The sequence below is a fragment of the Crocodylus siamensis genome, chromosome 15 (assembly GCF_052110815.1).
Source record: "Crocodylus siamensis isolate JL-2025a chromosome 15, ASM5211081v1, whole genome shotgun sequence".
Classification (NCBI taxonomy): domain Eukaryota; kingdom Metazoa; phylum Chordata; order Crocodylia; family Crocodylidae; genus Crocodylus; species Crocodylus siamensis.
The window spans coordinates 52,472,089-52,485,617 of NC_143409.1; the positions used below are offsets into that span (position 1 = coordinate 52,472,089).

Genomic DNA, 13,529 nt, shown 5'->3' on the forward strand with positions numbered 1-13,529 from the left:
TACCCAAGCGTTGCCCTAAGCCAGGCGTCACCACCCTCTTAGAGCTGGGGAGAGAAGCCAGGAGTCCTGCCCCTCGCCGTGCTACCCGTCTCATAGAAACATGTTTGTAAGCACAATAATTCTCTTTAGTTATTTATTTGCTTGTTTGTTTTAAAACTAGCCTTTTCCCAGATCACACAAAAACCCAAGATACAAAAATACTTTATCAGCTTTGGGTTAAAAAAAACAAAACGAAAAAACCCCCACATGCGCAAAAAGGCAGCGTTAAAAATAGAGGTTCTTCATTAAGGCATTGATTAAGGTCGGGGTTCCTTTCCTGAGTCAGAAGTAGGACCCAGGTGTCCTGAATCCCAGCTCAGCCTCTGCTCTACACCACAGGACACCCCTTCCTGAGTGCCGAGGATGCAACTCGGGGTCCCGATGCTCAGCCCCTCTGCTCCAACCCATCAGACACCATTCCTCTCCAAGACGGGGCCCAGGGATTCTGGTGGACCCAACATATCCCAATCCCCATAGTGAATTCAGACCCCTGCCTCAGAATAGGGACAGCATTAAGCCAGAGTAGGAAACCTGAACATCAGCGGGCTTTGGGTTTTGCAACACAGTTCCTAGCTAACTTTTAATAGGAGCCTGGCACTCACTGCAGAGAAGAGGCCCTATGTCCTGATCCCCATGTCTGGACTCCCCTGCTCTCCCTGCACCTTCAATGGATCCACCAGCCACTGAAATGTGGGAGGTCAGAGCCAAGGCCCCAAAAAGGGACAGACTTCCCTTCCTGTTAATCATCCCTCCTTTCCAGTTCATCTTCATATCACTTGAGCCATTTTGTCGCCTTGTACCTAAATATAGAAGAAACAGTACCCTACTTTCATTTTTAGAAACCATTTTTCAAGACTCTTTTGCAGCAGAGACTGGCGACACGTCCATCACGATGGGGAAGGCAGTAGGGGAGAGTCCAGGAGTCCTGACTTCAAATGCCTCAAACTATTAAACCCAGGGCTCAAAATAGAAGGCAGGAATCCTGACTCTGGACCTCCCCACTGTAACCCACCAGACTTTACTCCCCTCTCAGAGCCAGGAATTGAAATTGACCTTAAGGACCCTATGAAAGAAGAGCATTACAGTGGGGGAGGGAGGAGAGACCCCAAACTCTACCCAGCTCTGGGAGGGCAATGATACCTAGAAAATGGAGCTGGGCAAGTGGGCCGGGGGCCCGGACTCATGGGTGCTACTGCAGCTCTGGGAAGGAAGAGTGATCCAGTGGGTCACAGCATGGGGAAGGGATCCTGAACTCCAAGGTTGCTTTTGCAGGCAGCTGTGACTTCTAGGGACTCAGGAGAGATCCTAACACTACAGTACTAAGTGCGGAGCTAAGGGCATCAGTGCTTGGCAAGGTGGTGGTAGGGGGAGGAAGGGCACCACTGCGCCAGACCTCCCCCTGGGTAAAAGCCATCCAGTGGGGCCCGCTCCCACTCAGCTCTCCTTGCTCGCGACAGGGCCGTTGCGGGCCAGCAGGTCCCCATGGGCGGCTTCCTCACGGGAGAAGACCTGGAACTTCTTATCCAGCTGGGCGCGGAGGTAGAGGTAGTCCTGTTGGTCCAGGCTGTGCCCGCAGGTCAGGTAGGCGGTGAAGAGGGTGGCCAGCAGGAGGCGGTCCAGGGAGAGGCAGGGCACAGCCCAGAGGATGAGGAGGAACTCCAGGTACACGGGGTGGCGCAGGTGGGAGTAGAGCCGCACGGCGCGCACCGACTTCAAAGCCAGGGGGTCACCCATGCCCAGGCAGTGGTAATAGACCTGGGGCAGGGCAAGGCATGAGGGCGAAGCAGGTTGGAGCCGAGAGAGGAAAGACCCCAAGACTGCCCCCCTCATGCCCAGGCAGGGCACGCCCCAAGACTCCTTCCCCCCGCCCCCCCAAGCTGGGGCTAATCCCAGCCCCTGGATCCCCCAGCCTTCCTCCTCCCCCCCGCCCAATACCTGCTTGACCCCCATGAGCTCGGCGTAGTCGAAGATGAGGACGATGCTGAAGATGATGAGCCAGGCCACGAAGTGCAGGATGAAGCAGGCCAGCAGCGCCCAGGTGGCCCAGGGCTCGGAGCGGGAGGCGTCCCACAGCAGCGGCCCGTCCCGCACCGGCTGCCAGCACCGCATCAGCACCTGCGGGCGCCCGCTCGGCTCAGCCCGGGCCACCCCCCCCGCGCCCGCCGCCCCGCGCCCCCCCGCGCCGCCGGTACCTGGAGCGCCAGCGCGGTGCAGCTCACGTAGCAGGAGCGGTGCAGCACGCCGAGGCAGCGCGCGGCCCAGCGCTTGGCCGGCGCCGAGGCCATGAGCCGGTGCTGCAGCACGAAGAGCGCCACGAGCCCCAGGTCGGCCGCCAGCGCCCGCAGCACGCGCGGGTCCCGCAGCGCCGCCGCCCACTCGCGCCCGGCCGCCGGCTCTGCACGGGGCGGCGGCGGGTTAGGGCTGGGGCTGGGGTTGGGGGTAGGGCACCCCCGCCCGGCCCGCCCCGCCCCGCCCAGCCCAGCCCAGCCCAGCCCTACCCGGCCGCGCCCCGCCGGGCAGCACGGCGCGCAGCGACACGAAGCGGACCAGCTCCACGCCGGTGCCGAAGGCGAAGAGGAAGCTGCCCAGGGCCGGGACCGCGAGCAGCAGCGCGGGCGCCATGGCGCGGGCACCGGGGCGGGGACTCGCGCCTCCCGCCAGCGCCGCCGGGGCTCCCCCGTGACGCGCCTTCTCCTCGGCCCCGCCCCCAGCGGGGAGGAGCCTCCGCGGGGCTCGCCCCTAGTGGGCGGGGCTCTGCCCGGGGGCCTCCCCTCCCGCCCCTGCTGCCTCCCCGGGGCTGGCCCCCTGTCCCCCGTAGTCCCGGGATTTTTGCCCCTGGACCCTGCAGATCCCCCCGCGCAGGGCAGCTGCCCCTGCAGAAGGGGTTTCTTCCCCCAGGGATTGCCCCGCCTCCAGCCCCCGGGGGTCTCTTAACCCCCGCCTAGGTCTCCCACCCAGACATTTAATTTCTTTTTATGAATGCGTTTCGTGTTCCAGATCGAATCCGGTCCAAATCGTATCACAGAAAGTTGGGGTAGGAAGGGGCCTCAGGGGGTCATCTAGACCAGTGGTCCTGACCCAAAAGTGAGTGGCAAGAACATTTCAATCAAAGGGACATGAGTAAGTGCCTGAAAAACGTGCAAAAGCGCGGGTTTACCCTTGTAGGCTGCAAGGGGCTGCTTTGGGCATGGCTAGCATGTGGTCATGCGAGCAGCCCTAGCAGCTGGATGAAGGTAAGTGCATGGGGCATGGGGGTTGGAAGGCCAGGGCTTGGGGACTGTTGGGGTGGCAGGGACAGTATGTGCGTGCATGTGCATGGAGGGGATGGGTGTCGGGGGAGGTACCTGCTGGCACTGGGGAGGGGTAGCTGGGTGCCCAGGCACCAAGGCTGCAGCAGGGGAGGCAGGGCATTGTGGGTTGGGCACTGGCAGGGCTGGGGGATGTGGGTCTGGTTAAGCCATAGATCTTTGCAAATGGGTCCCAATACAAAAGAGGTTGAGAACCACTGCTCTAGTCTAACCAACTGCTCAAAGCAGGACCAGCTCCAACTAGATCATCCCACCCAAAGCTTTATCTAGCCGGGTTGGAAAACCACCAAGGATGGAGCTTCTGCCACCTCTCCGGGTAACCTGTGAGCAGAACTCAATTGAGCAGAAGTCACTCGTTCCAAAACACACATTGATTGAGCAGGCAGCACTCAATCGTTCTAGACACCATATACCATGTTACAACCCCCGAGCTTCCTCCATCCCAGGCTCTCACCCTGGGACTTCAGAGATTCCCAGATCCATTGGCAGGCATCCTACAAAGCCCAGAGGTCTCGGTGTTTGGATGCCCCCACCAAGACACTTGATCTGAGCCAAAAGTCTCCCACCCACATATGAGATGCCCTCCGCAGCGTCTCATCCTCCCTCCCCAGTGTTTCTGCAGAAACTGGCCTCATCATCCCGCACCTGGAGCCCCCAAGTCCCGTCCCCCAGTATGAGGGGATGCCCCCATAGCTCCTGATTTGGATGCTTATGGTGCCCCCTCCCCAATGCCAAGGGCTTCTCCAGGGTCTGTCTGGTCTTTGTGCTGGTCTGGTCCACTGTGACTCCCTTCTCCTCCCTCTGTGGTCCCAGAGCTGCTTGGGAGACAGTGTCATTGCTCAGTATTGCCAGGGCACATGAACCACACTCAAGCCAGGCAGAATCCTGTCTCAGAAAGGACATTTCTGGAGAGCAGGCATGGATGTTGTGGCTAAAAATGAGCTGGGTCTTTGGAGACCTGCATTTAGGTTCCAGCTTTGCCCCAGACTCATTCACTGCGCTTCAGCTTCTCTGCCCTCCTCCTGGGTCTGTGCAGGGCCTGGCACCTTGGGATCTTAGCTGGAACTTTTAGGTGTAGTCATAATATCATGAGTAAGGAAAAAATAGGGAGGGGTGAAGTTGTGATCTTAATCATCAGGAGCAATAACTTTAATAAGCAGTGATGCTGAGAGGCCTGAGACTATGCAACTGCTAATAGAACTACTGTTTGGTTTTGTCCCTTTCATCTAAGGATCTCCAACTGCTTTCAGAACAATAATTAATTAAATTACGAAAAAACTCATAGTAAAGGGGGATGTTATTGTCCTTGTTTTATAGATGCATGGCAAGTGGCTTGAAGTGGAAACAGAGCTAGGATAAAACCCAAGAGTCCCTCCTTCAGTTCTCTAGTCCTGCATATCTCCCATACCTCCAGTCTAACTCACTGAACACTGCTCCAGTCCTGGGACTGGGGACAGACCCCAAGAGTCATGGGGTTCCCAGTCTACTACTCCCCACTTTCTTCCCAAAGCAGGAGGCAGAACCCAGGAATCCTGACTCCTCTTCTCTGACCTCTAGACCAGTGGTTTTCAACCTGTGGTCCGTGGACCCCTGGAGGACCGCAGACTACGTCTTAGGGCTCCAGGAAAGATGACTGTGATCAGTCGAAAGTATGCAAACACCCCCATTTACAGTTCAAAGGTGTCTGCACCTCCATTCAAAATTTCCAAAGGAGTCCGCACCTCCATGCAAAATGTTTAGGGGTCTGGAAATGGAAAAAGGTTGAAAACCACTGCTCTCGACCAGGGGTGTGAAACGTATGAAGCATTCCATCTGGCTCACCCCGGCAGCCCAGTAGGCTGCTGGAAGTGCGGCAGAGCAGAGGTCAATCCCAGTGGACATGACTATCGGTGGCAGCCCCTTGGCTGTGTATTGCTGCCTGAACACGGCTCTGGGCAGCTGCACATCCCCAGCTCTGTGCTGCCACATGACTCCGGGCTTCGCGCTGCCCAAATGTGGCTCCACGCAGCTGCCTGGCCCCAGGCCCATGATGTTGCCCAAACATAGGCCCCGGGGACCAGTCTATGAGGTATGCTTGCCATCTGGATTTTGCCTGGAGCCTGGGGTAAGTTTGATACCCCTGCTCTAGGCTCTACTTTCCTGCAAGACCTGGGAACAAAGCAGAGCCCTAGCCTCTGCTGTAATGACTACACTTTGCCCCAGTAATTTAGGCCTCTGACAGACACGAAAGAAATATATAAAACAGCGGTTTCTGAAGAGGCATTGCATCAGTTTGACCTGGCTTGTCCAGCACCTGTACAGATTGCATGCTTCAGCGGGGCTTTTTGGTGCTTTTATCTAATAGCTGGTTCAATCAGCTATTACATAAAAATGCCAACAAGCGCTGCTGAAGCACATGATCTATACATAGGTTGGGTGAACTGGGTCAAACGGATGCGATACCTCTTTTAGGCCTGTCCTTCTCTTGACATAGGGGCACACCAAGCTGAAAGTAAAGTGCTGGGCTTTTTTTTCACGTCTGTAAGCAGCCTTATATGAGAAGGGCCTTGCAGATAACAATTGTAAGGTAACGCTTGCTGTCTGCAATCTAGGAGTTCACATTTTATGGTTTCTTTTGTAGCTCTCCTTTCCTCTCCCAAGCTCTATCCTTTTGGGGCACAGTTTCCTTCTGCCCCTACCCTCACTCCCCCATGCCCATTAGGGGACCAAGATGGCCCCAATAAGGTCTTCCAACACCTTAATCTTTCTCTTCTTGCTGCAAGGTCAACACATTCCACCTACTGGGACCCGGCAGAGCCAAGATGGGGTGGGGCAGCACCAGAGAGCATTCATCAGTGCCAGCTGACACTTGTTTGATCTGCAGATAATTGCAGAGGTATCTGAAGCCACAACTGTGGCAAGCAGGTGCCAGACTCTCTGTGACATCCATTTCTTTCTTTCAGGTTTCTAATCCCCCCTCCTTCTCCAAAATCAATGGGGTCCTGGCCATGGAGACCTTGAACATAGCTTGAAATTGCAGAGTGGATCGGCTTTGGTGTTAAACATGGGCAGCCGTGCACTTAGACAGCTATGTGTGGCAGTGCTATCAAGCTTAGGGGAAGGGCTGGCATGCACCTGACCCATAGGCTCTGCCCTGGCTTGTGCATAGCCTGGCTGTGAGGCAGGAGGGAAGCTGAGGCTTCGCTAATAAACTTCATCCTGTCTGAAACCCCCTGAGCTGGCAGCTTCCTTCCCAGCAAGTGCATCCAGTGCAGATCCCTTGCCCCAAGTCTCTAGATTGCTCTTCACCCAGAATGGATCTGTTTCCAGACAGCTGGTTCCTCCACTCCCAAACTTTAGATCCCCTTGGGTTGCTTGCAGTCCCCATGCTGCCTAGTTGGTGCAGCTGCAATCCCTCCTCCATCCCTGCTCAGTCACGGAAATGCAGATGCACCCCACCCCTCCCACTTCCTCTGTTGCTGGGATTCCTGCTTTGTTGCTGTCCTAGCTTCAGCCTGTGCTCCCCGCCCTGCATCCCAGAGCGTCTCCACCCTGTGTCCAGGTGAGAGGCAGGCCATAAAACCAGACAGTATAAAACACCAGAGCTGTTAGCTGAGAGCTGCACCGCCCACTCTGTCCCAGCAGTGGCAAGGTTGGGTCTCTGAGGGGCCACTGCTGCCCCATTGAGGCTTCCAGGATGGCTCGTGGTGATCATGGGGGGTCACTCCTTCACTTGGCTCCTATACTTCTCCTGCTTTTGTGTCTCCATTTGCCAGGTAGGTCAAGGGGCCCATGGTAACTGCTGGTGGTTGACTGTTCTTGAAGCAGTTCTTGCAGACACGGTGCTTTCCATGACTGGGATGTCACGTGACTCTGTTGGTATCTGGGATGCTGGGGGCAGCACAGGGGATTGGTTGGCTGGGGGGTATGGGGAAGGATCCTAGAGATAAGGGACATGACAGGGGAGATACCATGAGGATGGTTTTGGCCCAGGTGGTTTTATTGACCTGGCAGGGGAGATTCCTTTCTTCCCAGCCTTAAATCACTTTGTGTATCTGTCCATTGCACTGAGGGTAGGCACCCCTATGACAGTGTGCTTTAGCTTCCCAATGGCAGTATCTTGGCGACACAATTTATGGTGATGGGGGATTGCTCTTGGGCTCTCCATCTAACTTGCTTCTCTGGCCTTTTGGCTATGGGCAAGCAAGACTAGGGAGCATCTGAACTCCAAGGCCTCTGGGCTTGGGGCTTGCATGCAGGATGCCTGCCATGGATTTGGGAGTATCTGAAGCCCCAGGCTGAAGAGTCGGGGTGGGAGGGCGCTTATCAGTGGTAGTGCCACATGGACTTGAATGATTGAGCTCTGCTCAGTCGATAGACTTCAGAACTGATTTAGCTGATTTGGCCCAAGACAGGAAACGCAATACTAATAAGAAAAATTTTAAAGAAGAGAAAAGTGAGGTCGGTGGCATGGGCTGCAAAGGCAGTGGGGAAAACTGGGGAGGGATTGCTGCAAGTAGCATGGGGAAAGGGAGGAATGGGTGGGGGGGAGCAGGATCAGCCCTTGATCCCAGCATGACTCCCCTCCCATCCAGGCACTGCTTACACCTCCTCCAGATCTCCTTGCCCCTTTGGGCTCGGTGGCTTCCCAAGTACTTGTCAGTCCTCCAAGGAGTCACCTTGACTTCATTAGCCTGTTTACAATGGGCAGAGTGAGTCAGAGGGTGGGCCAGCTGCTGGCTGTCCAGGGGTTGGTAATTCCAAGGTACTGTATCTTGTTTATGTGGCTGCTTTGATATCCAGTGTGTTAATCCTGAAAGCTTCTCTTCGCCCACACATGCCTGTTAAATTTCACTCACTCCAAGACTCTCCCTGTGACTAAGAACATGACCTAGGTGTCCTGACAACCCCGTCCTGCTGTTCTAATTCCCCCCTCCCTGAGATGGGGAAAGAAGCCAGGAATCCCGGTCCCTGCTCCAACTAGGTCTTCTAGGTATCCCGGCTGCAACCCACTAGACCCCACTTGTCTCCCAGAACTGGGGACAGGACCTGAATATACAACCCAGGCTCCAAACCCCCTGTTTCAACCCACTAGACCCCGCTTCTCTCCTGGAATTGGCGAGAAGTGCTAACACGAAACTGGGGGAGGTAGCACAGGTGTTATCACTGGGGTTACATGCAACAGTATAGAGTGGGAGGTCCCTGCTGTGGGAGGGACCACTCAGGTCCATGGAAAGACCCCCCTATCCTCACTGAGTTGAATAGACCTGGAGTAAGCCCCTGTCTTGCTGCCCCCTAGCAGTGCCCTGGGTTTATTGCACCGCTCCAGCATATCTCTGCCTCTCCCACAGGTACTGTGTCCAGAGGTGACATGGGGATGGATGGGGAGCAACTGGAACCACTGCCCTCAGGGGTGGATGCTGGCATGGAGCCCAAAGGGTTCTTGAAGCCCCAGATCCATGGGAGCCAGGGAGGACCACCTTGGTCCTATGGAAGACCGTTTGGAAGCGGCGAGAATGGAAGACCTGATGGTGGACAATTTGGGTCATATGGAAAACCCTTTGGTGGAGCATACGGAGGCCCTTATGGAAAACCCTTTGGTGGAGCATACGGAGGCCCTTATGGAAAACCCTTTGGTGGAGCATACGGAGGCTCTTATGGAAAACCCTTTGGTGGAACATACGGGGGAAGCACATATGGGTCATCTGGAGGTTCTGGGTCATATGGAGGTGGTGGGTCTAGACCTATGGTATATGGAACGTCCTGCTCTGAAGTAGCTAAACAAGATGGGTCTGGATCATCTGGAAGTTCCTGCCCTGGGTCAGGAGAAGGTGGGGTTGGAGTGCCGGGAGCTTCAAGTTCTGGATCATCTGGAGGGGACAGGCCTAGACCACCTGGAAAATCCTGCCCTGAATCATCTGCAAGTGGTGGGTCTGGATCATCCAGGGGCCCCTGCTCCCGACCACCTAGAGGAGGTAGAATTGAATTATTTGGACAAGGTGGGCCTAATACGTACCCAGGTTCCAGTTCTGGACCATCTGGGGGATACATCTCTGGATCTCATGATAGAGGCAGGTCTGACTCATATCTTGGAGGTAGTTCCAGATCAGCTTGGGGAGGCAGGAGGAACCAGCCGGGAGCATCTGGGGCAGCTGGATCTGGTTCATATGGCAATGCTGAGTTGGGTGGCTCTGCAGGTGGCTTCTTAGGGGACAGGGCCTCCAGTTCCTCTGGGCATACCCGGCTACAGGCTAAGCCCTCAGGCATCCCCTACATACTGGGTATCAGTGGCCTGGGCCGACGCACAGGATTCATTCCAGTTCACAAGAAACCAGAGAACTCTGGCACGGGCAGTCCTTCTGGGTCAGATGGGCTCCTGCGCCCACATGACAAGGATCCTGATGTCCCCTCTGAGGCACCCCTCTCTGAGCGCCTGAACCTCGGCAACACTGACTACCACTCTCCGGGGAATGCTGCTGATGCTGCTGATGAAGTGGGAGCAGGGATGGGCAGTGGAGATGTTGCCATCTCTGGGAGTGACTTCTCTGATCCGACTGTGCACAGCGATGCTTAGGCCTTGGACCAGGAAAGGGAAGTAGGGTGGCCTGGTAGCTAGCACTAGGATACTTGGGGGTTTTGCTTTGGTCCTGAAGTGAGGTCTAGCCAACAGTTAGGAAACAGGAGCTGGGACTCCTGGGCCCTCTGCCTTGTTCTGGGAGTGGGTTCTACCACTTTGATTTAGGAAATAGGATCCAGGACACCTGGGTTCTTTTCCCAATTCTGCTGTCATTTTGTTGCATGCTCCTTGACTGCTCTGTGCCTCAACTTCCCCACACCTTCAGAGGTTTTTTTTGCTAGGTTTGTTGCTGTGGTGGAGACCCTTGCTGCGCACATGGTCAGTCCCTTGCATTGCTGCATTCATTACAGACTTCATTGCTGTCAAGCCAGCAGCCAAAGGATGCGTCTCCACCCGATCTACCCTTTGGGGCCCTTGTATTGCTGGGAGGGGCTGGGGAGAGGGTGGCTGTTTACGTCTGCTTCTTGTTTCTGTGGCATAAAATGTTTTCAATAAAATCCTGGCATGGGACAACATGTTTGCTTATTTCTTCTCCAACCCCCGGATCCTGGGTGCAAGTGGGCAGGGCGTCTGAGGAGCGCTGAGCAGAGGCAGGCAAGAGAATAAAGAGGCGAGGTGTCTCCACAAAACTTCCTTTCTCCCTCCCACACATGCATGAATGCCATGGCTATAATGAGTAGTGTGTCTTACCAGTGCTAGTGTGAGGGTCTATTAGGCTTGGGCAGACCTTTGAACCCCATTAACCATCTGGAGTTGAGAGGGGGGCAGTTTCCCAAGAGATGTGGTGGATCCTCTGCCATGGGACATCATGAATGGCTCACCCTTCTTAAAGCCCCTGCACTTCACTGGGAAGTCACTCGGCCCAGGGAAGGACTCGTAGGATGGGATCCTCTTGCCTTTGGCATGGAGGTGGTCAGACCAGGCAGCTGTTGTCTCAGTGAGGCTCTCCATATCTGCTGCACTTCGGACCCAGTCAGCATCAGTGGACAAATCTGTGCCAGGCAGTGAGGGCCATTCTCCCAGTGTATGGACACGAAACAGAGGGCCCCCCTGTCCCATTCGGGTGCCTCAAGTCCATGAGTCTTGCTCCACATCATTCAAGGACTCTGTATCCAGTACCCCTGGTCTTAATGTAGTTGCAAGGTTGTCCATCCTCTTGCAGCTCGTCTTGGCCTCAAAATCTCAGTGAGCCCCTTCCTGTTCCGGTCCGGATGGAGGGATGGGGAAGCCATGCCTTCCTCAATCCCCTGGCTGGTTCATTGTGAGCCCCTCTCAGGGCCTGCTCTACTGCCCCAACTGACCTGTGGAGGGTGTCCCGGTGAAGGAGGCTTAGTCTCAGTGATATGAAGCCAAACTCTGCTTCCTTGCTAATGCTCTGAGCTTCTACAGCTCTGTGGACAGGGCACGGTCTTTGGGCACTGCTGCCAAAGCAACAGAAATTTTCCACCACATCTCAAGAAGTTGCAGAGTTGAGTGACTTCTGACCTTCTGACTTACCAGGGAGCACACATAGTAAATGGGTACAGGTTTTTCTGTGCCACCATTTCTTGCCATGGGCAGTTACTAAATCTAGCAACAAAATCACTAAAGGCATTTTCACATGTGCTTTGGGGTGGGGAGTGGGGTACTTCAATTAGCACAGCTCTCTGGAGCCACTCTAATTAAAGCACCCACAGAGTTTCATGTATTCAGTGTCCCACGCTTCAGAATGGTAGTGTGAGTGCTTTGACTAAATCTTGTTTGATGAGCTTTAGTCAAAGCATCCCTGTGCCATTTTGATGTTAATAGCTCATTCCAGCTGACTTGAGTAGTCTGCTTGATTAATTGAGTCTGCTCTGATGCATGCTAATTAGCACATGTTGGCGCAGGCACTGGTCATGTGTTGGAGCTGTACATTGGCAGTGGTGGCACATGGGGGGCTGTGGGAAATAGACTGGCTTGTCTTATGTCTCATGCCCTAGTCTGAGGTTGATGAGTCTGATCCAATCCCCATGGGCAGATCCAGGATTGTGATGATGGGAATGTGGATGCTGGGTGCCTTAGGATGCATGTCAACACAGCTCCTACACAGAGATCTGCATATGCCTAAGTTTTATGAGCTCACTGGCTGGTGGGCATGGGGTCTGCCCATAGTCCCTTCTTTCAAGCAGCTTGGGAGCCCAAGAGGTACATGCCACCACAGTTCACCATCCCCTTCCCTTCCCTGCTCCCTCCTTCCACCCTCTCCTGAACGTCTGTGTCTTGGGTCAGATCGGTTCCGAATTCAGTTGTTCAACTCTGTGTGGTGCTACCACCTGCAAGTATCCTCCCCCCCAGGCTCTTCATCCTGGGCCTTCAGATACTCCCAAATCCATAGCAAGCATCCTGTGTGCAAGCCCCAAGACTGCAGGCCTTGGAGCCCCCTAGGCTCACTTGCCCCTAGCCAAAAGGCTGAAGGAGCAAGCTAGAGGGAAAGCCGCAGAGCAACCCCTCCCGCCCTGTCCTGCTGAATCCAGCAGCAGAGGAAAAGGGGGTGCTGAGCCTTTGGGCTCCGGAGCTGTGTGAAAGCAGGGACTCAGACCCAGCTCTGACAGACTGGTGAGCTCGGAGCTCACTGTGCTTGTGTCTCACAGCCAACGACGGGTGCGACTGCACTGCTGCACCCCCTGGATTCACCCCCAGCAGCCCCCATCTGCTCATTCGAGCCATCGCTTCCCGGTCGCCGAGCCCTTCGCTCTCACCCCATCTGATTCCAACATCCCCTGCAGACCAGCTCCTCCCTTTTTGCCACCTGGCTCCTCTGCCCCCACCAGAGTCTTTATTTGCCCCAGGGGCTGGAGAGATGCCCAGTGGAGCCTCCAGTGTCCGAGGAAAAGGAAGGGAGAGGATATGAAATGAAAGGTTAGGAGATGGGGGAGGGTATTGGCATGGAGACTGGGGTCAGACCTGGAGTGAGGGGCTTTGGCTGGCCATTAAGAAAGGAGGTGGGGAGTGGGAAATGGGGCAGACAGAACCGTGACTGGATCTGCCCAGCCTGGAGACCGAAGGTGACTGATGCTCAGTTCAGCAGCCCCCTCCCAAGCCCAGGGCCAGGGCATTGTCCCAGACTCGTGGACCCTCTTGAGCTCCACAGAGAAGAAAGCAACTGGGACCTGGCCTGGAGTGAAGGGCTTTGTACTGGCACAGAGGGCATTAAGCACCTGATCCCAGAGTGAGGCCTCTGGAGAAGGCAGTGACACGTTTAATCCTGCTGTGCCAGTGTTGGGGTCCCCTCCAGAGGCCCCGGTGACTCAGGCACATAGTTAAGGTGCTGCAGAGGAAGCACAGTGAGAAGCTCTGGGAGTGAGGGCTTCTCGGTAGCGCGAGGGAGCAGTCAGGACTCCTGGGCTCTGCCCCCACATGTGGGAGGGGAGTAGGATCCTGTGGCTACAGCAGCTTTGCCCGCTGTCAAGCTGTAAATGATCCAAGTGCAAATTTTCAACCAGCCCTAATGTAAATGCTGTCTTGCTATGGAGTCCTGAGGGGGGTGTGTGTGTGTGTGTGTGTGTGTGGGGTGGGGGCATGGAAGAGGCTCCATAGGCCCAATCGTGAAGGGGGGTTTCCCTTGGCCAGGTCTTATAGCTGCATTTCTTCCTCATGTGGATCTG

The 13,529-nt window shown here is 55.4% G+C and overlaps 2 protein-coding genes across 5 annotated transcripts; one reads left to right on the forward strand and one right to left on the reverse strand.

Annotated features, from left to right (window-relative positions):
* Nucleotides 1-119: 119 nt before the first annotated feature.
* Nucleotides 120-2,743, reverse strand: NRM (nurim). Of its 2 annotated transcripts, none has more exons than XM_090029555.1 (4): nucleotides 2,538-2,743; nucleotides 2,232-2,434; nucleotides 1,975-2,133; nucleotides 120-1,794 (listed from the first exon to the last, which is right to left on the reverse strand). In XM_090029555.1, the coding sequence occupies exons 1-4, from the start codon at nucleotides 2,659-2,661 to the stop codon at nucleotides 1,474-1,476; spliced, it is 807 nt and encodes a 268-aa protein (XP_089885681.1). In that variant the 5' UTR covers nucleotides 2,662-2,743; the 3' UTR covers nucleotides 120-1,473. The 2 variants fall into 2 exon arrangements, with proteins under 2 accessions (XP_089885681.1, XP_089885680.1); XM_090029554.1 differs by having other exon boundaries at nucleotides 1,975-2,154; nucleotides 2,538-2,740.
* A 79-nt stretch (nucleotides 2,744-2,822) lies between these two features.
* LOC149852828 (uncharacterized) lies at nucleotides 2,823-10,458 on the forward strand. Of its 3 annotated transcripts, none has more exons than XM_090029551.1 (2): nucleotides 2,823-3,159; nucleotides 8,678-10,456. In XM_090029551.1, exons 1-2 carry the CDS (start codon nucleotides 3,156-3,158, stop codon nucleotides 9,898-9,900), a joined length of 1,227 nt encoding a protein of 408 aa, XP_089885677.1. In that variant the 5' UTR covers nucleotides 2,823-3,155; the 3' UTR covers nucleotides 9,901-10,456. The 3 variants fall into 3 exon arrangements, with proteins under 3 accessions (XP_089885677.1, XP_089885678.1, XP_089885676.1); XM_090029552.1 differs by having other exon boundaries at nucleotides 2,823-3,123; nucleotides 8,678-10,455; XM_090029550.1 differs by having other exon boundaries at nucleotides 2,877-7,102; nucleotides 8,678-10,458.
* The last annotated feature ends 3,071 nt before the right edge of the window (nucleotides 10,459-13,529 follow it).